General features: G+C 38.5%; 1 protein-coding gene across 2 annotated transcripts; it reads left to right on the top strand.

The window, feature by feature from the left end:
- On the top strand, positions 1–22980 carry LOC105468347 (VHL binding protein 1). 2 transcript variants are annotated; one of them, XM_011718440.2, is made up of 6 exons: positions 1–297; positions 3783–3907; positions 10446–10512; positions 11587–11685; positions 19382–19520; positions 21928–22980. In XM_011718440.2, exons 1-6 carry the CDS (start codon positions 79–81, stop codon positions 21996–21998), a joined length of 720 nt encoding a protein of 239 aa, XP_011716742.1. In that variant the 5' UTR covers positions 1–78; the 3' UTR covers positions 21999–22980. The 2 variants fall into 2 exon arrangements, with proteins under 2 accessions (XP_011716742.1, XP_011716743.1); XM_011718441.3 differs by having other exon boundaries at positions 195–297; positions 3763–3907.
- Positions 22981–24125: the final 1145 nt, after the last annotated feature.

Here is a 24125-nt window from a genome sequence, read left to right as displayed (position 1 = left end):
ACGCTTGTCACTTACCTGAGGGCAGCCAATGAGCACCTACAGGTTGGGCTACTTTCGGCCATAGGAGAACGGGGGCTTATGGGGGACCCTCCCTGCGCACCAATGAATGTGCATGGAGAGGCGGGCCTGCAAGTGCTAACAAGCCAATCACGGAATCCCGGCGGCCGGCGGCCCGGGAGGCAGTCGCGCGCTCGCATCCCCAAGATGGCGGCCGCTAAGGACAGTTGTGGCAAAGGAGAAATGGCCACAGGGAATGGGCGGCGGCTCCACCTGGGGATTCCTGAGGCCGTCTTTGTGGTAAGAGGCACGCTGTTACCTGGCATCTTGGCTTGAGGCCGCGGACTGCCCCTTTCTTCCCGGCTCCCACCCAGGCCTCGATTGTTGGAAGGAGCTGAGCTAAATGTTCAGGGAGGGGGCGCTCGGTCTGCTCTCACTCTTCGCACCTGGATAGATTGAGCTCTGCTGGGGCCCGCCCGGAAGAAACGTAGCTCGAGAAGGCCCTAGAAGAGAACGGGGTGTGGGGCCGGAGCGAGGGGCGAGGGGCGGAGGGCGGCGGGTCAGGGCGGCCTGAGGGACCTCCGGGCTGCCGCCGGTTTTCGTCCCCCTGCTGGTTGGAAAAGGGGAGGTGGTGAGGAGCTCGACTCAGCATGGATGCTGGAGAGACAGTACAATGAATAGGCAGAACAGCCAATGCTAAGATGTGAAAACGGAATATCACCTTGTCTGTTGAAGGAATGCAGTGGTCTGTTGCCTCGGGGAAAATGGAAGAAGAGACCGATGGGAAAGTAGGATGATAGGGGTGAGAGTGTAAAGTCCTTCTGTGTTTTGCTAAAGAATTGAGGTTTTTCCGGTAGGCAACGGGCTGTCAGCAGAAGGCCTTTCGTTTTAGGTACATCATTCTGACAACTTAGTGGAGAATGAATTGTTGAGAGAGGAGACTGAACCCTCGTGATGGCGCTAGGTCCCAGGTTCGCTAGCGTCCGAGAGGGGATCGGGTCGCTCCAGAGGCCGTTCTGGAGGGCGCTGCCTGTTCTGGGTGGCTTTAAAAATTTTTCGTTTTGTTTATTTAATTTAGAAATAGTAGTTGAAAACTATCTGACTAATGAGAGAAAACGTCTGACTGGCCCTCCAGGCCAGGTCATCAGTCTGTCCCCACTTAGCTACTATAAAATCTTCATGGAAGTTTCTCAACCGTTTGTTTTGTACCTTACCTTACCTCTGCCTTTTTCACTAACCACGTCTTATATCCTAAAGACTCATTTATTTATACCACACTTGATATTGTATATTTGCATTTGCTGATTGAATTTCGTAATTGTTTGGTTATTGTTTTGTGTTTTTATGAGCTGTGTCATTTATTTCTCTACATTGACCTATTATCTAATCATAACAAAGAATAAAATTTGTTGAGTGCCGGGCACTTTCTTAATGATTTTACAAAACTCGAGGTGGTAGCTACTGTTATGCCCGTTTTTTAGATGATAAAACTGAGGTACGGGGCCCTTGGCCCTTGAGTAACTTGCCCAGGCCACACAGGATATAAGTGAGGAATCCAGGATTTGAACTTGGGCAATCTGTGGAGGTCCAGACCGGCGGCTTACCCCTCATGCTCTGCTACTGGGTAGTGTAAGTAGCAGAGAGTTCTCATGCATCGCCCCACTCCTCCTGGTCATAGCACAGTGCCTGACACATAGTATAAGTTCAAACTGGGTGTCTAATTGAATTTCCATAGTGCCTTAAATGTTACATTCATAGTGCTCAGCTAGAGATGGCCTCAGAAATCTAACTCGGGAGGAGACACTTTATCTGAGGGCTTTATAATGTCTTAAAATGCTTTTTCCCTACAATGTCATGGTTATTTTTTTCTAGACCTTAAAATTTCTACCTGCATAATGTAATAAGCAACCCAAATTTTATATAACTGTTTTTGTTTCTAAACTATTAATAATTGAAGTGACATGGTATTGTAGAAATATTATCGGCCCTGAGTTTCTTTAACTGAAATAGGGATGACAATACTTAGAGAGTTGTTATGGGAAACAGAGGACATGCTTGCAGTATTGCAGTGTAGTAGGTGTCAAATAGATATTAATGTTCATGGTGATAGGAGGCAATGTACCATAGTGGTTAGAAGTCAGACCTAGTCCATTCCCCAACCCCACTGAGGCAGTAATTTGTTTTCTTTCTCTGCTTGAATTGTTCTTTCACCCTTGTCCATTTCATGACCTCTTCATCTTTCCACATCTAGTTCAGCTATCATCCCCCTGTAGTTTTTGCTGACCTCTACCCCAAAACAAAATCCCTGGCACTTTGTGTTCCTGTGGCACATTATGCTATAGATAGGTGTCACGTACTCTTATAGGCATCTCACCTATGCTAATTTCTGGTGATGAAAAGGTACTTGTACAGATGATGAGGAGATTGAGGCAAAGAGAGGTTAATTAACTTCCCTAAGGTCAACTCATCTAGTGAGTGGTGAAGCCAGGATTCAAACCAGGCACCTCCTGTCTCTTAACCACAGCCTATGCTGCTATAGTTAATTCTTGCTGAACTCCAGCACCTAATAACATGTATCATGTGCTAGAAACTTACACTTCTTTCTCTTCCCTCCAGTGACCCTTCTAGGAAGATGGCATCTCTCTTTTAGATACAGAACTCAGCCTCACCTTTTCAATTTCCTTTACTGTCTCTAGTTTGATGGCTTCGTAGTTCACTCCCTTGCTGTGTTTCTCTTCCTTTTTCTTCCTTATTTCAGCTAAGATATTCTCTGGTAGCTAATAAATATGGATGAGAATAATGATTTGAAGATCTTAAAAGCTATAAGATAATTGAAGTTACTTATAATAAAGAACTAGACTTCTGTAAAGTACTAGACAGCTCTTGTAGCATCTTTTTAAGTTTCCATATATTTTCATCTTGTTTCTGATTCTTATCTAATTAGCCTTTCTTCAAGGATCAGCATGTGGTATAAAAATATTTTAACGTCAGTTTTACTGCTTTTCTTTTGATCAGTTATTTCTGTTACAAAAGATTATTCTGTTTGCCTTTTAGATTTACTTTGTTTCAGTTATTTGATACTGAAGGAAGCATTTGTGGATTGCCTTGGGAACCCAGTAACCATATTTAGTATGATTTCTATGGCAAAACTTGTTGAATTAAAAATAAGTAATAAAATTGATAATCTTGACATACAACCTGTAAAATCATTTTGTGAATAGGATGCATGAATAGGCAATGTATTTGATTGTTAGTATTTTCATATTTACTACTAGGGATGCATGGGAAATGCATAAATGGTGGGCAAAGTCATTCTTCTTTTCCTATTTATAAATAAAAAATGAAGAGGAAAGTGAAAGAATAAGTTAGCTATATAATATATATATACGGTCTGAAATTGTCTCTAACTTTTTATAACTACAAGTTGAGCATCCTAAATCTGAAAATCTGAAATCCAGAATGCTCTAAAATCCAAAACTTTTTGAACACCAATATAATGCTCAAAGGAAATGCTCATTGGAGCATGTTTGACTTTGGATGTTTGGCTTGGGGATGCTCAACTGGTATAATGTAAATATTCCAAAATCAAAAAAAAAAATCTAAAATCCAAAACAATTCTGGTCCCAGGCATTTTAGATAAGGATGCTTAACCTGTACTTTTAGTTAAAAACAAACCTTTGGAGGAAAAGCTGTTTTTCTTTTATGTTTTAAAAACAAAGCAGTCAAAAAATCTGATGAGTGGCATGAATTCTAAAATTTGTAAAGTATTATTTCTGATATTAAAGGAAGATGTAGATTCCTTCATGAAACAGCCTGGGAATGAGACTGCAGATACAGTATTAAAGAAGTTGGATGAACAGTACCAGAAGTATAAGTTTATGGAACTCAACCTTGCTCAAAAGAAAAGAAGGTAAGTGTAAAACTTTCTAAGTTTTGAAAATCGTATATGGCTTGAACTTTAAAAAAATTGAGATATAATTTACATATGATAAAATATTCAGATGTCAAGTCCTCCAAGGTGGCTGTACCATATGAAATTCCCACCAGCAATGTACAAGAGTTCCAGTTGTTCCATATCCTTGCCAACACTTGGTATTGCCAGTCTAAATGTGGTTTTGAAAACATAATAGAATGGTTATTAAAGACTGTATTCCAAAGCTTTCAAAATCATAACATCTTATATGTCTAGTTCATCCTTCTAATTTTGCCAACAAGATTAGAGACCCACAGGGTCTGGGGCACAAGACTTAATTAGTTATGAAATCCCAAGATTTCATAACTAATAGGCATAGGAAAAAAGGTATCCTTACTCTCAACTCTTTATTTCCCTACATAATTTTATATAGCTTATAAAGTCAATTCACTGTAATAAATATTTATAGATCTCTGTTTTGTACATGTGCCAGCATTCTTCTGTGAGATAAATATTTATGGAATGCCAGCTAGATGCCACATACTGTTTTGGGTGAAATAACATCCAGTATCTGCTTTCAACAAGGACACAGGACTGGGCATGGTGGCTCAAACCTGTAATTCCAGCACTTTGGGAGGCTGAGGTGGGAGGATCTCTTGAGTCCAGGAGTTCAAGACTAGCCTGGGCAACTTAGGGAGACCCTGTCTCTACAAATAATTAAAAAATAATTAGGCTGGGCGTGGTGGCTTGTGCCTGTAATCCCAGCACTTTGGGAGGCTGAAGTGGGCGGATTGCCTGAGCTCAGGAGTTTGAAACCACCCTGGGCAACATGGTGAAACCCCCGTCTCTACTAAAATACAAAAAAATTAGCCAGGCATGGTGGCACGGGCTTGTAATCCCAGCTACTCGGGAGGCTGAGTTGGGAGAATCCCTTGAGCCCGGGAGGTGGAGGTTGCAGTGAGCCGAGATTGCGCCACTGCACTCCATCTTGGGCAACAGAGTGAGACTCTGTCTCAAAAATAATAATAATAATAATAATTAGCTGGGTATGGTGGCATGCACCTGTGGTCACAGCTACTCTGGAGGCTAAGGTGGGAGGATCACCTGAACCCAGGACGTTGAGGCTGCAGTGAGATGTGATCATGCCCCTGCACTCCAGCCTGGGCAACAGTGCGAGATCCAGTCTAAAAAGCAAACAAACCACACAAAAAACCAGGGACACAGGTTGGGGGAAATTATAGGTATATAAATAAAATTAGCACACAAAGTAGAGCAGTGGAGGTACTTCGGTACAAAGTAATGAGTTACAGGGGATGGTAACTCATTACTTTGTACCAAAACACCTCATTAATCTGGAGGGGCCAAGGAGGTTCAGAGGAAGCTTCTAAGAGGAACAGATACCTGTGTAGAATTTCAAAGATTAGTTATGAGTTTGGAGGCAGACTAAAGTGAGGAAGGGTGGTCTGGGCATAAGGCACCATTTATGCAAAGGTACAGAAGTTTGTAGATGTATTTTCTCATTTGATTTTGGTGACAGTTGTAGAAATTTGAATATGTACTTTGTATTAGATGAGATGAAAAGTCATTGACATGGAAAGATGGAGGGTGTTAATGGACAGAAGCAAGATAGAAATCATTAAGAACAGTATACTCTTATTTTGGAAAAAAATGTATATATGCACAGGAGTATCTGGAGAAGTCCACACTAAAGGCATATTAACAGTGGTAATCTCTGGGTAGTTAGAATATGGCATTTTTCTTGTTTTTGCTTATCTGTATTCTTAATTTTTTACAATGTACATGTACTGCTTTTGTGATAGTAAAAGTTTATTTGAAAAAGAAAAAGCCATTGGATTTGAGATCATCTACAGGGAGGTTACAGATAGAGAAGAAAATGTGCCTTGGGGTGGGGTGCAGTGGTTCATGCCTGTAATCCCAGCACTTTGGGAGGCTGAGGTGGGCAGATCACTTGAGCCCAGGAGTTCAAGACCAGTGTGGACAACGTGGCAAAACCCTATATCTACAAAAATTAGCTAGGTGTGGTGGTGCATGCCTATAGTTCCAGCTACTAGGGAAGCTGAGGTGAGAGTATTGCTTAAGCCAGGGAGGTTGAGGCTGCAGTCAGCTGTGAGTGTGCCACTGCACTCCAGCCTGGGCAACAGAGTGATACCCTGTCTCAAGATAAAAAAAAAAAAGGAAAAGAAAATGAGCCTTGGTACCGAGTCCTGGGAGAGGGGGAAATTTGTGTATCAAAGTTACATTGCTCTTCTAACTAGTAAATTAATGATAGACGAAAAAAAAAAAAAAGAAAAAAGTTATATTGCTAACTCTACAACTGTGGTATATAGCAGGATACTCACTCTAGCTTAACATATGGTCTAGGCCTAAATGTGGGGAGAAGGGGTAAAAATTCGAAGCACTGAGGAAGCATCAGTGAACATTGGTGTTCTGGATGAGAACAGTGTTTGTCTAGTGTTTTAAAAGAGAATGGTAGAGTTGGAGATAGTGAGTTAGGAAAACTTTCTTGAGTTTTACCTATTTTAATAGTGGGTTGGTTATTTTTTTGAGACAGGCTTTCTCTCTGTTGCCCAGGCCAGAGTGCAGTGGTATGATCACAGCTCACTGTAGCCTTGACCTCCTGAGTTCAAGCAGTTCTTCCACCTCAGCCTCCCAAGTAGTTGGAGGGCTATTTTTCTCTTTTTATTTTTCTGGAATTTCTCTCATCCCTATGATGTCAGCTGTGCAACAAAACTATTTTTGTGCCATGATCTAGTTGTTTTGCAGCAGATGGCTCTGTAGTTTAGATGCTAACCTTTTTATATATGTTTTAAATCTTTTCTTGCAGCCTGTCATGTAACTTTACCTTCAAGCTGTGTAAAAGTTCCTTAGTATTTCATGTGTTAATCTCTTTTTTGACACTTGAATCTGAGATCTTTTATCTTTCTTTAATTGGAAATTTTGTGATTATCACTTCTTTTTTTTATCATCTGTTAATTTTTTTTCCTCTTTCTGAGATACCTGTTTACAGATGTTGACACTTCTAATTCTGCCTTCCATTTCTTTATATTATTTCCCTTTTTTCTGTCTTTGTCATTTATCTTTTGGCAATTAGATGGATAGCCATGAGTTCTTTGTTTCAGCTGTTACAATTTTTATACCTAATAGTTCTGGTTGGTTCTTCTTCATATTACCAATATTCTTTCTTTTCTCCTTGTGGTATCTTCAAGTATTTAATGTATAATTTTATCTTTTGGTATTTGTTAATTTTGTTTCATATCGTAGAGTCTGTTGAATTTATTGTCTTTATTTATTATAATGATCAAATTCTAATTTATTTTCCCTGTCAGCTTAGATTCCCTCAGGGATATCAGCTACTTTGGCCAGTAATGTATGTGGAGGTGGGGGTAATTTAAGTCACTCCTGGTGGGTAGGGGTGGGAGGAATGCTGCTGGTATCCCAGTCTAAGGGCATAGCCATCAGACAAATACTTCTCCCCAACCAGATAATTCTACCTCTGGGGGATTCTTTCCATTTCTGCTGTCTTCATTATCATCACAGGAGGGAAAGGGAGTCGGGAGAGGTGGGCTGCTGGGGACTAGTACTTGTAATTCTTAGCTTCCTAACTTGGCCTTCCCCCTGCCAGTAGCCAATTCTGCCATTTTTCTGCCGTGTAGCAGTGATGAGGTAGGTAATGTAGGACTCCCTGGGGGCAGTTCAGAGGGAGAAAAGGAACACAGCTAGAACATTTTCTTTTAGCTTTATTCCTCTTTTGAAGGCTTGATTCACTTTCCTTCTAAGCTACTGTCTCCCCTTTCACAGCTCTAGCCCCTCCTAGAACCTGGAGGTTTCCATTGTTGTTACAGTAACAATGACCTGGAGCTGGCAGAAGTGCCCTTTGACAGAAGAGTAGATAAAGAAGTTGTGTTTGTTATATTTGTAATGGAATAGTACACAGCAGTGAAAATGAATGAACAAATCTTAGGATCTTGATTGAGTTTAAAAAGCAAACCCCAGCCGGGCGCGGTGGCTCACACCTGTAATCCCAGCACTTTGGGAGGCAGAGGTGGGCAGATCACCTGAGGTCGGGAGTTCGAGACCAGCCTGATCAACATGGAGAGACCACCCCCCCCATCTCTACTAAAAATACAAAATCAACCGGGCCTGGTGGTGCATGCTTGTAATCCCAGCTACTCGGGAAACTGAGGCAGGGGAATTGCTTGAACCCAGAAGGCGGAGGTTGCAGTGAGCGAGATCACGCCATTGCACTCTAGCCTGGGCAACAAGAGCGAAACTCCATCTCAAAAAAATAAAATAATAATAATATAAAAGCAAACCCCAGAAAAATGCATACAGCATGAGACCATTTGAATTAAGGTCAGAAGCCACCAATGTTAAAGAATATTTTGTTTAGGGATACACACGAATAGGGTGAAACTAATTGAAAAAGAAAAAACAGGACTGTAAACACACAGTTCAGGCAAGCTACTTTCTTTTTGGTTTTTATTTGTTTTTTATTTTTGAGATGGAGTGTCGCTCTGGCACTCCAAGCTGGAGTGCAATGGCACTATCTCGGATCACTGTAACCTCCACCTCCTGGGTTCAAGGGATCCTCACGCCTCAGCTTCCCAAGTAGCTGGGATTACAAGTATGCACCACTATGCCCAGCTAATTTTTTTGTATTTTTTTTAGTAGAGGCTGGTTTTCACCATGTTGGCCAGGCTGGTCTGGAACTCCTGGCCTCAGGTGATGCACCTGCTTCGGCCTCCTAAAGTGCCAGGATTACAGGTGTGAATCACTCTGCCCAGCCAAGCTACTTTCTCTTCAGGTGAAGCAGGGTAGGGAGGAGTGTATTTCTTGGGCACGTACAATGTCATTGGTTGTCTGGTTCCTAAGTTAGCTAGGGCTGCAGCTGCTTGATTGATTAATATGCTTTATAATGTATTACATATAATATTTATATATACAAAATGCATCTTAAAAGTCATTTACATGACCAAAAAATCTTGATCTGAACATACTCCTTATGTTGTATGTGTATCACATATTTTACAAATGTATAACATCTTTGTGGTGTTTACCTATATGAACATACCATACAAAAATAAGCAAACTTGAGCAATCTATGGCATCCAGATTGAATTGTAGTGAAAAAATGAATGCCAGGTGTTTCTAGGTTATTCACTGGACTGTATTATCAAATGATGACACTATATTTTTTTTTAAGCAGCAGGCTCGTTTAACACATTTCTTGCCAGGTCAGTAGCACAGGGTGTAGTAAATTTGCCCTGCCAACCTCCTGCACACATGGAGTGACTTCCTTTATGTGACGCAATAAGTTCATTTTCATTGTTGTGTTTAAATTTTGTTTACATTCTGGTCTCTAATAATATTTAGTAAATTTACCTCGAAAGAACCAGAGCTTTGTTATTATATCCTTAGTCTGTTTTGCTAGAAATTACATTGTGATTTGACAGAGACCCTATAACTGTTTTGCATATATCGCCATGCAAAACACATGCATCTAATCACCATAAAGAACTAAACCCCAGTGACAAAAAAGGTGTCATTGTTTTCTCTCTTTAATTGACTGAATGTTTTTAGCATACTATGTTTTTCTTTTATGTTCTTGTCAGTGAGGTTGATTGCATTTGGGAGTCACTTACCAGCCTTTTACTAGTAGCCATCATATAACTTATCCATTAAGTCGAATCAGTCGGATCATGTCCATCATTGTTTTTTTTAATTTATTATGTTTAAATCAGTGATCTATTTATAATTTTAAGAATGATTGTTACCTAATTTGAAAAGAAGAGCATTTAAGGAAGAAGTACCCAAAGCTTAAAAAGAATCACCAAATTATACTGTATCATAATGTGGTGTGTTTGGCATTCAGATGATGGTGTACATTTTTTACAGTGTGACAAGTGCATATACTGAGAAGGTGTCACTGTGCTTTGCCTGGCTTTTAGCTGACTGTGATGTGCATGTGTGTATACCGAATGCACACACCAGGAGCAGCTATGTGCATCACTGGTTAGGGGATTGGTGTCTTCAATTTTAGAATATAACTTTTGAATCCATGTTATTTTTAAATTTAGTTTTTAAATTAATCTATTTAAAATGTCATTCTAATCAAATGTAGAACCTATGAATCACCTCTGTGGAATATAGTCTGCTCTAGAAATGTTAAATAACAATGGGGTATTTGACATAATAGAACAGAGCTTTGTCTTCATGGAATAGGCATTCCATAAACATTTGCTTGTATATTTTAAATATTTTTATTAAGTATTTATACTTTAAATATTTTATGAATATTTTACTAAATGTATTTTCTTTAAGTAAATATTTCATTAAATATTTTATTTTTATAAATATATCTTATTTTATCTCATATCTAAAAACATCTTAAGTATTTTATATCTGTACATAGTCCTCAAGAACACATTAGTAGAAAATGCAAAGTTAGTAAGACCATGCCCTGTTGTTTATTTTTGCCTGCAAAATACTAAGTTAGTCTTTTTCTTGTTCACAGGCTAAAAGGTCAGATTCCTGAAATTAAACAGACTTTGGAAATTCTAAAATACATGCAGAAGAAAAAAGTAAGTGCATTTTTATTTGTAAATATGAACAAACTAGGATATGTCAGCAGAAACTCGTCTTCTTTGACTCTTTGGTCACTGATATTTGATCTGTGCTGTGGAATCCAGTCTGCCTTCTTAAGCACATACGCTAATGTTATGATGTGATTCTGTAGTAAATGTGGCTTTGCAGCCTTCCCCCAAAAGTCAGGTTTAATTCTAGGGCCCACACTTGGATTATTTTGCTTATCTTTAGTACTTGTGAAACTTAAATGCAATTTGAAATTGTTTTAGGTGTACAAAGAAAATGTCTTATTCTGTGCTAGCAGCATCTAGGGTTTTTTCTTTGTTGTTGTCTTTCTCCCTAAAAATAAGGAGTTAGTCCAAGATTTATAGAACTGGGAAAAATCTTAGAGATCATCTGTTTCAGGTTCTCATTTCATAGTTGAGGAAATGCTTACGGAGAGGTTATACTTGACCAGTGTCTATGTAGTTAGTTACTGGCAGAACTGAATTTGAGAGTCTTCTAAGTCTTAATCCAGTATTCATTAAATAAAAGCAGGTTGTAAAGATTAAATCTCATAAGCATATTGTATTTAAAAGATTGTGTGTGCGCTTACAATTTTGCTTGACTGTTAGAATAACTATTTCTAGTACATTTTAATATGTGGTGAACTTTGTAAGACTTCAGCAACTGATTGATTGGGCATGAAGCACCAGTGAAATAATAGAAGAATGGCTAATTCTTATAATAACGCTTTCTCTGTATGTCAGGCACTCGATGGGGTGTGTGTGTACGTGTTACTCAGTGCTTATCACTGACTTCATAGGTGTAGGGACTGTTATAATCCTAATTTTACAGATGAAGAACCTGAGACACAAAAGTTAAGTGAGGTACCAGATTTGTACAGCTAGTAGCTGAGCCAGAGTCCATACCCAGCCACCTGGGTCTAGCATTCATTTCTTCTACCACTACACTTAACCTGCATGATGGTACTGTTTTAAATGTCCTAGGTTCAACTGTGTGATCTCTCTTTTATAACCTTGATATCAAACTGACCTGTTTATGGTAGTGTCATTTTTTTTGTTTTGAAGGAGTCTACCAACTCAATGGAGACCAGATTCTTACTGGCAGATAACTTGTATTGCAAAGCTTCAGTTCCTCCTACTGATAAAGTGTGTCTGTGGTTGGGGGTAAGTAAATGTTATAGCCACAGCTGATATATTTGTAAACCAGTGTGTTTTCTCCAGCAAGCACACTGGTTTTGCTAGTATTTGCTAGTATTTTAATAATATTGCTCGAGATGTGAAAGTGTTCATCTCCTTTTGATTGTGGAAGGGACACAGGGGCAGAGTTCAAGTGGTTCATATTAGAAACTGACTAGAGTCAGGAGTGCGATGAAGATCGCAGCAAAAACATACTGAAGTCTCTCCCAGTCAAGATAAAACTGATCAAACAAACCTTGCTTCTCTTCCAATTAATGCTTTATCTCTCTTAAATATAATGGAGGAAGAGCAAGAGAAGTAAAATAGAAGGTACTGCTGAACTTTGGATAAATGCTTCTTCCCATAAGAGTTTAATAATTCTAGAAAGGTCCCTCTGAATTTAAGGGGAAAAAGTATTACAAAAAGCTTGAGGTTAGAGTTTATTTTTTAAAACCATATATTTCAGTTTTCAATGATTTCATTGAGCTTATCTGTGATTTACCTGTCTTGCTCTTCTCAGTCCTCTGACTATCCAGCTACCTGTCCATGGATCTTGTTACCTCAGGCGAGTTCTCATACAAAGTAGCAAGCCGAGTGTACTTCTACCATCTGTCCTACTGGGAGGATTTCCCCTAGCTGCTGTCCTGTAGAATCACTCCGGAGAGGCACTCTAGATTAGCCCAAGGAGGTTTGCTCAAAGTTTGTACAACGTTTACATTTCACTCTACAATCATAATTTCTACACTTAGTTCTGTATTGAAAGGAAGGATTCAGTGTTTATCACTAAGGCTTTTTAAAAAATAACTTTGAAGCATAGCAACTATACCTGAGTGTCTAAGGGTTGAATGATTTTTCTGTATTCAGTTTTTTTGTAGAAATTGCATGACTTTTTGATTCACAAATTCAAGTGCTACTTTATTTCAGGAAAGATAATTTCTGTTGTGTACTTGAATGTGACTTTTGCCCCATTTCTTTTATTATCTTTTGGGAATAATAAATATGCATATGTTGGATCTCCTTTATCTATTTTCAGTACCTATCATGTTCTCTGTTTTCAGTTATTTGATCTGTTTCATTTTGTGTGATTTCCTCTGGCTGATTCCCCATGACTTTGTGTTTTCCCTTTTAGTTATTCTATTTTGTTGCTTTTACTCTGTCTTTCGTAACTGTTCTTCTGTTTCTCTTTCTCTTCATTTTCTTTGCTGAGCTCTTCTTGCTCTTTTCATGTTTTTCTTCTTTTATTCCTCTTGAATGCTTAAATCCTTATTTTATCACTCATAGACTGGCACTTCCCACTTCCCGCAATCTTCCCCATCTCAGTAAATGGCAGAATCTTTTGCCTGGTTGCTCAGAACAAAAATCTTTGAGTCTTCTTTGACTCTTCTCTATTTTATCTCTCTCAACCAGTTCTTCAGCAAACCCCACTGGTTCCTTCTTCTGAATAGATTGAGAAACCAACTATCTCTCACTTCCTTACCGCTATTACCATGGTCCAGGCCACCTTTGTCTCTTGCCAGGACTGTGGGAATAATGTCTGTATTAGTTTTCTAGGGATGCCATAATAAAAGTACCACAAACTGGGTGGCTTTAACAACTGAAATGGATTGTCTCACAGTTCTGGAGGCCAGAAGTCTGTGATCAGCCCCAGAATCAGGGTCAATTCCTTCTGAGGGCTGTGAGGGAAAATCTGTTCTAGCCTTCTCTCTTAGCTTCGGTGTTCGCGGACAGTCTTTGGCATGTTGATGTGTAGAAGCATCACTGTGATCTGTGCCTTCATCTTCACATGTGTGCATGCATGTGTCCAAATTTCTCTTTTTGAAAGACCCTATTTCCAAATAAAGTCACATGCTGAGCTATTGGGGGTTAGGAGTCCAACTTACTTTTTGTTGGGGAGACAGAATTCAATCCATAATACCTTACTTCCACATAAGGTCACATTCACTAGTATAAGGGGTTGAAACTTAAATGTATCTTTTTTGGCGACACTCTTTAACCTGTAATAATACCCTAATTCACTGTCTTGCTTCTGCCCTTGCTGGAATTCCCAAAGCCTTTCCAGCACAGTGGTCAGATTAATCCTTTGAAATCTCAATCAGGTCATTCCATTATTCTGCCCAAAATCTTTGAATGGTTTCTTATCATGTTCCAAGGAAAAGTCCAAGTTCTTTGAGTGGCTGACAAGTTCCTGCACATCCTGGTACTCTCTGTTACTTCTCTCTCTGTTTTTTTTTTTTTTTTTTTTTTTTTTTTAGACAGAGTCTCACTCTGTGACCCAGGCTGGAGTGCAGTGGTGTGATCTCAGCTCACTGCAACCTCTGTCTCCTGGGCTCAAGCAATTCTTGTGCCTCAGCTTCCTGAGCAGCTGGGATCACAGGCATGTGCCACCACGCCCAGCTAAATTTTTTGGTAGAGACGAGGTTTCGCCATTTTGGCTAGATTGATCTCGAACTCCTGGCCTCAGGTGATCTGCCCACCTTGGCCTCCCAAAGTGCTGGGATTACAGGTATGAGCCACCGTGTCCAGTCTCTCTGTTCTTCTCTTACCTAATGCCCTACTTCCTTGCTTGACCACACTTGGACTTCTTGCCGGACTTAGAGCATGCTGGGAATGGCTCTGCTTCAGAACCTTTATTCTAGCTCTTTCCTCTGCTTAAGCTGCCAGAGTAATGCTTTTAAAACATGTCGGATCATTCCACTTTGCTCAAGACCCCAGTGGTTTCCCTGTCACCAAGGGTGGAATACAGAGGTATCCTTTCCACAGGACGGCCCTACTCCCTCTCAGCACTCATTTGTGCTCATTCTTTTGCTCATTCTGCTGTAGCCATGGTGGCCCCCTAACTGTTCCTGGAACCTGCCAGTGTGGCCCCACATTTCTACTTCTGTGCTCTTCACACTCAATCCTTTGAGTTCTCAGTTCCAATTGTTAGCTCCCCCAGGGACCTGCTATGGCTTGTCTGTCAGCATTCCTTGGTTTCACCCTGTTTATCTTGTACTGTTTTCCTTCAAAGTACTTAGCACTCCCTGATATGTTATTGATTGGTGTATTTACCAGTTCCCTGACACATAATAAGTGCTCAGTAAAAATTTTTCTTGGGTGAATGACATTTTTGTTGGTTTTTTATCAGAGTTCATACATGCTAATGGTTAAAAGAGCAAATAGGACAAAAAGTTTTACAATAGAAAGCAGCAGGCTACTCCTCCATCCCCAGATGTACCCACTTTTAATCATGTCTGTACATCTGTACGTACATAAATATTGGGGATTTTGTTAATTGTTTTTACAAAAATGGGATATATATTGTTCAGCACCTGACTTTTCACTTAATAGCACAGATGTCTTTATTTGTGAGTAGACACAGAGTTTGCCTTCTTGGTTTTGTTGGCTTACTGTTCTATGGTAGGGCTATGTGATAATATTCCCAAGTCAAGGGGTGTTTAGATTGTTTTAAAGTTTCTTGTAGAGTGAGCAGTGCTGTAGTAAATATTTTGGCACATCTAGACTTGTACACAAAGGCATATTTTTGTATGCTGCTTTGAAATGGAATTGTTGCGTCTAAGAGTATGCACATTTAACATGTTGATGAATACCATCAAATTGCTCTCCAGAAAAGACTACCAATTTTCATTTTCTCCAACAGTATATAAAAATACCCTTTTATTAACAGTCTCACCCACATATGTAGATTTTTGCTAGTTTTATAGGTGAAAATATTATCATCTTACAGGTTTTTGTATGACAAAAATGCTCATTTGTATTTCCTCTTCTGTTTGCCTTCCTGATTGTGTTGTTGCTCCATTTTTCTGTTGGATTCTTTTTATATATATATATATATAGATAGATAGATAGATAGATAGATAGATGTTGGATTCTTTATATATATATATAGAGAGAGAGAGAGAGAGATAGATAGATAGACAGACAGACAGACAGACAGACATTTAGGTCTTCTTTACATATTATGTATTTTGGATGCAGAGTCTTCTCTTAATATTGCTGATACTTTTTCTCATCATCTGTCACTTGTCTTTTGTGGTACCTCTTGGAAGTTTTAAATTTTAATGTAATCAACTTTATCAGATATTTATAATTTTATCTTAACAATATACTCCTTTCACCAAATCTGCAAACATTTTATTTTTCCTAATATTTATATACTTAAATTTTTTAGAAAACTTTTTTGTTAAGGATAACATGGAAAAAGATAAGTAACTCTTCAGGATAATGAGTGAGTGACTTCCAAAAAGAGGGCCTCCCAATGGCCAGTAAACATATGAAAAGTTGTCCCACTTCATTAGTAAACAGGGAAATGCAAATTAAAAGCACAATGTGATCTCACTGTGTACCCACTAAGGTAGGGTGATACTAAGTGATGGTAGGACATGGAATAGTGAAAACACTGATTTACTGTTGGTGAAGGTGTAAATGGACACAGCTGCTGGGGAAACTGGCAGTGTCTGTTAAAGCAGAAGATATGCATTGCCTACGCCATAGCAGTTCCATGCCTGTCTCCATCTCTTTCTGCCTCTTGCTATATATAAGAAGTGTATAAATATTAACTAAGAGAAAGGTGTAAGAATGTTCATATCAACTCTGTAGTAACCAAAACCTGGAAACAACCCAAATGTTCATCACAGTCAAATGGATGACTAAATCATGATGTGTTCAGACCATGGAATACTATACAGTACAGGCGAGGAATGAACTTCTGCTACACACCAGCACTGCAAGGGTGATTTTCACAAACAAGGTTGAGTGAAAGAAACTGCATAGCAAATTACCACAAACTTAGAGGCTTAAAACAATATCCATTATCTCCTAGCTGTATAGGTCAGAAATCCAGATGGGCTTGGCTGGGTCCTCTGTTCAGGGTCCCACAAAGCCAGAATTAAATTGTCAACAGGGCTGTACTCCTTACTAGCAGCTCTGGGGGACAATTAGATTTCAGCCTTATTCACGTTGTTGGCAAAATCCGGTTCTCTGTGATTGAGGTCCCTGTTTCCTTGCTGCCTGTTGTCCAGGAGTCAGTCTCAGCTTCTAGAGGCCACTTGCAATCCTTGGCTTGTGGTCCTTTCTATTTTCAAAGCAGTGATATGACTAGTCTTTCTTACACTTCAGATCTTTCAAACTTCTCATTCTGCTTCCAGCCAGAAAAAGTTCTCTGCTCTTAAGTGCTCATAAAACTAAATTAGGCCTACCTAGGCAGTCTGTATATTAAGTTCAACTCTGACAAATGATGTAAATATCTCATCAGAGTCACAGGTTCCAGAGATTAGAATGGGACAGCTGTTATGGGAGCCATAATTCTTGCCTACTATAGAAGTCAGTCACAAAAGAGCGCATATACTGTGTCATTCTGTTTATGTAAAGTTGTAATGCAGGCAAAATTATGCTCTAAGGATAATGGTTACCTTTGGGGTGGGGGTGCTGGTGGTAACTGGAAGCGTTCACAAGGAAGCTTTGGGGTGTTGGTGATAACCTGTCCTTGATCTCAATGCTGGTTCCATGAATGTGTTAAGTTTGTGAAAATACATCAAACTATATATTTATGATATGAATACTTTTCTATATGTATATAATGTTAAATATAAACAAAAAAATCAGAAAACTGCATAAAGCAAAGTGTAAGTGAACGAATCTGTTATCAGTCAGGGTTCAACCAGAGAAATAGAACCAGTAGGATATAGCTAGCCTGCATAAACTTGTGTACAAAGGTGCAGGTTACTATGTGTGTACCTCATGAAATCATACTGTTACCTCCAATTCAAATTCAGGACAATAGAGTTTTCACTTTAGTTGTTCCTCTGTTTTTTTTTTTTTTTTTTTGAGACGGAGTCTTGTTCTGTCGCCCAGGCTGGAGCGCAGTGACACGATCTCAGCCTGCCAAGTGCTGGGATTACAGGCATGAGCCACCGCGCCCGGGCCCCCTGTTTCTTCTATATCAAGAATCCTGGTTTTCAGAAATACCAAGGGTGATAGAATTGAACTAGACAACATTACTATTCACACACAAAGCATTCTTAGAATAACACCACCCAACACTGTTACCACTGACAGTTTTGCTTATGTTCTTCCTGTCCTTACCCATTCTTTATAAGGTTGTTCCCATATTGTTGGAGCACAGAGCCATTATATACCGTTTGCTCTCTCTCGTGTCTTTCATTTATCTTTGTTCTTCGTGTAAATATTGAATGCACATCATAGTCTTTATGTTGATGTCCCCCCAGTCATTTTGATTGTATGTTACTCATTCGTCTGATAAGTAGATTGCCTTAAGATTTATGGGAATGATATTCCCTGAGTTATCTCATGTTGCTGACAACTTGTCTGTGGCCTTTGTACTTGAGATTCAGTTTTGCTGGATATAATATCTTAAACTCACATTTTATTTCCTTCAGCATCTTATACAGTGCTCCGTTTTCTTTTATTGTAAAGCATCACTGTCAAAAAGTGTAATGGCAAACTGATTTCTTTCCGAGTGATGTGTTCTTTTTGCCTGGATGCTCAAAGACTTTTGGGTCAATTTCCCCAAGGTATACAGTGTACCCTTTCATTTCATTTTGTGTGTCATTTCACCCAGTGTGTGTGTGCGTGTGTGTGTGTGTGTGTAGTATGTGCATGTGTCACATTTCAGGAACATTTTATTGAAATGAAGGATTTAGAAATTTTTGTGTCCCCTGCTTTGGTTTTTTTCTTTGTGGATTCTTATTATATTTATGTTCAGTCTTTGCTTATGTTGAATATTTTTGTCCTATCTGAACTTTAATACAGTTTTCTAATTATGGATTGGATTATTCAGTCAATAAGTATTTATTTGGCATTTACTTTGTGCCATATACTTTCATGTTGTCCTGTTTAATCCTTACAACAATTCTTTGAGTAATTTTAAGATTGCATTTGTGAGATGAGGAAAGTGGTTTAGCAAATGCCCAGTGGTCAGTCAGGTGATGGGGGAGTTCAAAGCTGTAAAAGGTATGGCTTCCCAATTCCAGGGTACATGCATCCCTGAATATTGGCAGTAACACTAGATCTTCAGAATGACAGACACATTACCTTGCCTTAATCCCTAATATCTGTCGGAAGTAGTAGGAAGGGACAAGTAAAAGCTAGCTGTCTTTCTTACCTTGTCAAATATAGATGATAAAAAATGTCTTTGAAAAATTTTAAATTAATACCGTATCTGAAGCTCAGAATTTATTTAAATTGATACAAACTTAACACTGTTTAGTGTCACGATGGAGGTAGTAGAAAGATAGAATTTTGTATCTAAACATACTGGTTTCTTATCCTGATTCTCCCATTTTCTCACTAGCTATGCCAGCCAAGGCAACCTGAGCTTTCATTTCTTTAACTGTGAAGAAGACAACTTTGGCCTCAGCAGGGTTGGGGATTAAATGATACAATGTATGTAAATATATTCTTTAACCAAGGGATCAGCAAACTTTCTGTAAAAGGTCAAGTAAATATTTTTGGTTTTGTAGATTACATGGTTTCTGTCTCAACCACTCAGTTTTGCCACTGTGGTATGAAAGCCTGAGTAGAGAATAGCTGGGCTCCAGTGAAACTTAACTTGCAACAAAAGGCAGCAGGCTAGATTTGACCTGAGGGCTGTAGTTTGCCCACACTTACTCTAACCTATAAAGCTCTGTGTAAATATTGAGTAATTGTCATGACTTTCTCTCTTCAGGCTAATGTAATGCTTGAATATGATATTGATGAAGCTCAGGCATTGTTGGAAAAGAATTTATCGACTGCCACAAAGAATCTTGATTCCCTTGAGGAAGACCTTGACTTTCTTCGAGATCAATTTACTACCACAGAAGTCAGTATCCTTTCTTAAAACAAAAAGCAAGGGAAAAAAAGGAGAAAGATTTTTTTAAAAAAACATTCTTTCGTGGGCAGAGGGAGAGCATTAGGAAAAATAGCTGATGCATGCTGGGCTTAATACCTTGGTGATGGGTTGATAGGTGCAGCAAACCACACAGCACACGTTTACCTTTGTAACAAACCTGCACATCCTGCACATGTACCCTAGAACTAAAAAAAATTAGAATGCAAAAAACCTCCCACATTCTTTCTTACATTGCTTTAGTGGGAAGAATTTCCTTATTAGGCTAACATAAGGTTATAGATTTTATAAGATAATAAATAAGATATTTGGAACTAGTACTTAAATAAGTTTGTAGATAGATTAGTGACTTTGAAATGTGATGTGGAAACAGCAAATTCACATAGGTGAATGAGTATTTTTCTTCCAAATATTTTCCCAAGACAACTTTGTAACTGGTTAAGTAGTTTAATTTTACAAGCATTTGTTGAGGGTCTTCTATGTTCCTGCAACTGTGTTAAGCCATATGGGGCATGAAAATCAATTTTAGAAAAGAGCGGCAGTGTCTTTCTCTGTTTGTTAGAATCGTACATGTAAAACAGCTGAATGATAATTCATAGCAAACTATAAGTAAGTTAACATATGCAACACCAAGGCAATTTAAACTTTGGGAAAGATAGATGTAGGCTGGAGTTAGTTCAAAGAAGGCTTTGTTGAGAAGATAAAAGTTAGGCTGCTTTTTTAAAGGCAGCGTAGGATTTAAAGATCAGCAGAGAGAAGAGATGGGAGTGGGGTATTCTGGTCAAGAGGGAAGGCAAGCTCTTTGCCTTTCTTCTCTGGCCTGTCTTTTCCTCCTACTTCCTGTCACAGTCACCCAAGACAAAATCACGGGAGTCACCTTTCACACTTCTCTCTTCTTCGCTACCAATAACAAATCGATCACCAGATTCACATCAAATTTCCCTCATAAATCTCTCTGACCATTACTGTTCTCGTTCTGGGACTCCAAAACCTGCACTCAGTAGCTTTTTAGGTTCCTTTCATTCCATCTGTCCTGCCCACTATCTCTAGTATGAATTTACTAAGTCACTCATTTTTATTCCTCTGGTTACAATATTTCAACAGTTCCTTGTTACTTACAAGATATACATATAGGCACTCTTGTGAAGTGACCCCAGCCTGTCTCACCTCATGCCACTGACCTCCTCTTGACTTTCCCCAGTGCATTCCAGGTTCCAGATAACTCCAATCAGTTATTGTACACACTCCCCAAATGTGCCACACCCTTTGTATTTCTACCCTTTGTTCCTCCTAACTGGAATGGCTTTCACATATTTACAGGAGGTGCTCTTTTTTTACCCTTTTACTCTAAATATCTCAGTTCAAGCATCAGCATTCCTGAACATTTTCTGATCCTCAGAGTGTTTCTTGTGTGCTTGCTTAACACATACTGCTTAGTTTTTCCTTGCCAAACCATGAGCTCTTCAAATGTAGGAGCTGCACTTTCTCTTCTTTTCCAGTGTGCAGCATGTGGCAGGTGTTCATGGTTGGCTGAGGGAAGGCAGGCCTGTTGGGGCCTAGTGCACTAATCATCATCATCTGACGGGTAGTGTGGAAACTTCATCCAGCTGTGAGATGATGAGGGTCTAGGACGGTGGTGCTTGTGGAAAGGAAAAGATATTAAACGTTAGAGAAAAAACAGGATCCAGTGACTTAGATGGGTACAGGAGCCAAAAGAGAGGAAATCCTCTCAGATGAGTCCTACAAGTTTAGTTAAATGCCATTTGTTATTGTTAGTACTGCAAAAGGTAGGAAAGGAAGGTGTACAGACAAGTGAGGGAGCTAGGGCGAACAGTCTCTGTCATATTGACTATTCTACTGGAGTCTAAGCTCCATGAGGGAAAGGACTTCACCTGTCTTATTCAGGGCTTTGTACAGCGCCTAGTCAGAAACACAGTAGATGCTTAACAAACTTATTAAGCCAAAGGGAAGGTAAGAGATAAAATTGTTGATAATTGTACTAATACAAATATTACATGGCAGGATATAGGTTGAGCAATCTTTGAAATTTCTTGGATGAGGGACTGTCTTTAAAACTATTGAGAGTGTCTAGTACATATTTGTTAAATATATCATAGTTGACTAGTTGACAGTTGACTAATACCGTAGTAAACAGTTGGTTAACAGTTGTTGATTTGAGTCCTTAGTTTTGGTAGAGTTTAATTACAGTATTTTCCTAGCAATTGACGTTATAGCAGGATGTCTTAACAATACTATTTGTTACCAGTATTTGTGTATGTGTGATTTCTGTTTCTTTGATTCATTGTGCAAGTGGAGTGAATAGTTAGTCATTGCATGCATTATCTTTAGAACTGCATTTGCATTTTCTTTGACAATTCTTGCAGATATGGCCAGGGTTTATAATTGGGATGTAAAAAGAAGAAACAAGGATGATTCTACCAAGAATAAAGCATAATGCTGGCAATTAAAAATGTGGTTCAGTTTTCCAAACATGTTATCTTAAATACCCCTTTATCCTTACAGGTTGACATAACTTTGAATGTTTTAACAGCAAGAATTTTAAGAAAAGATAAGCACCATTTTATTTATTTATAAAAACAAAATTAGTTTCAAATATTTTTGACATTGTGGTTTTTTTTTTTTTTCACATTTCTCAGCAAAGCTAATGGTATTTTAATCATTATTTTTGCCTGTTATAAGAAAACTCTTAGCTGAAATGGCCGAAAACTGTGAGACATGCTATGGAAGCTGAATGTCGGACACTAGCACAGTTTGCTATTTCCCTTTCTAATTGGCTTATGTTACTCTCACTTGATGGTTAAACCGTTTTAGATGTAGAGAAGACAGACAGTTTGAATATTTGTAAACTTGTTTTTCTTTGGTGTGTTTAGGACTTAGTGGTCCTCTGTTGCTGTTGTCTTCTGTAAGTGGGGTTTCATGACTCACTGCTTAACAAATAACTATCTACTCTGATATTCTGGACATTTCAGGAAATGGTAATTTGCCTTGTTACACAGTAAGGGGGCTATTAAGACAACATTTTTTCTAACCTCAGATAAGTGCAGTGTCTTTGCAATGCCAACATAAGGGAGATTTGGCCAACGTGAAATAAAATTACTCATTCAAAACTCTTCCTAAGGTGATTTTGTAGTTCTTAACAGTTCTCCAAAGCATCTTAAACAGGAATATTAAGATAAATGTAAATCTGCAATGGCTGAAAAGAGTTGTGAGCTTTTTTATTCATGATAAAACCTTATATGAATAGTAAAAAAAAAAAAAATCCCTGTGGAAAGCTCCTAGTACATTGGTCAGTGCTGGGTGATATAGATTCTGATAAAAACATAAATGTATTAGTTCATCTCCGTGTAGTAAAAAGTATACTTATACAATGTTTTGTACTTGTATTTCATGATATTAAAACAGTGATGCTAAAACTATGGCAGAGCACTTTTTTCATGTTACTCTTTGTCTAACTATGTTTGGGCTGCTATAACAGAATACCACAGACTGGGGAGCTTATAAACAGCAGAAATTTATCTCTCCCAGTTCTGGAGGCTGGGTAGTCAAAGATCAAGGTGCTGGCAGATTTGGTATCTGGTAAGGGCTGTGTCCTGGTTCATAAATGGCACCTTTTCACTATGCCCTCACGTGGCAGAAGAGGCAAGGAGCTCCCTTGGGCCTCTTTAATATGGCACTAATCTCATCGTGATGAGACTCACCTCCCAAAGGCCCCAGCTCCTAATACCATCACCTAGGGGGTTAAGATTTTAACATAACAATTTTGGGGTGACACGGAGATTCAGACAATACACCTTTTTAAAGTTATCATGGGTCTTTTCACATTTTTGTAAAGTTTACTTGTACATATACTAGCATGTTCTAATAACTTCTTATATTTCTAGAAACAACATAAAATCCCTTTGGAAGGAGTACAGATCTGCAAACAATTGAGAAGTTCATTGAAAATATAACAAAAGTTCCTTGATTGAATTTTTCTTTCATAATTTTAAATTCTCGTATTTTAGAATTTGAGGTTTGTAAGCATCTTGAGATATTGTATGTGCTCATTTCCCCCAAACTTTATTATGGTAAGTATATATTGATATGAAATGTTCCTGTTAATATTAGAACAGGAATGGTTTGCTCTGAAGATCTTCATTTTGTCTTTGAAAGTATGAATATGGATTTTTAGGTAATTACAAGGACTATGAAGAAACAAAACTCTTTTGAGATATGAATTACAGGCCAAAAATTAAGGTAATTATTTAACAGGTATTTAAAAACACCCATTATGTGTCAGGAACTGTGTTAGGCTCTGTTAATTAAATGAAAGATATTTAAATCTTACCTCTGCCAGATAATTTCTGTTAGAGTGGTTTACATTTTCAGAATAACATAACCATCCTGATTTGACATATTTTGAAGTTTAATATTAGTATAGCGTACTAGGAGAGGATATGGGCAAAAGATTGACTACAGAACTTGATGCTGAGAAATGTGTTGGAAATGCAACTTAAATTGAACTGTTTTTCATTATAAAATGGATGTTCATTTAAGAAAATTTAGAAAACTGGAAAAAAAG

This window comes from Macaca nemestrina, chromosome X, assembly GCF_043159975.1.
Source record: "Macaca nemestrina isolate mMacNem1 chromosome X, mMacNem.hap1, whole genome shotgun sequence".
Taxonomy (NCBI): domain Eukaryota; kingdom Metazoa; phylum Chordata; class Mammalia; order Primates; family Cercopithecidae; genus Macaca; species Macaca nemestrina.
Note: the sequence above shows the minus strand (reverse complement) of the source record. Positions and strands in the feature narration are given on the sequence as shown.

Bases quoted from the DNA above. Each gene is read 5' to 3' on its own strand.
- LOC105468347 (XM_011718440.2), top strand. From the start codon at position 79: ATGGGGGACCCTCCCTGCGCACCAATGAATGTGCATGGAGAGGCGGGC. The intron at 3,908-10,445 runs GTAAGTGTAAAA...TCTTGTTCACAG, and splicing joins CTTGCTCAAAAGAAAAGAAG to GCTAAAAGGTCAGATTCCTG. The intron at 11,686-19,381 runs GTAAGTAAATGT...TTCTCTCTTCAG, and splicing joins AAGTGTGTCTGTGGTTGGGG to GCTAATGTAATGCTTGAATA.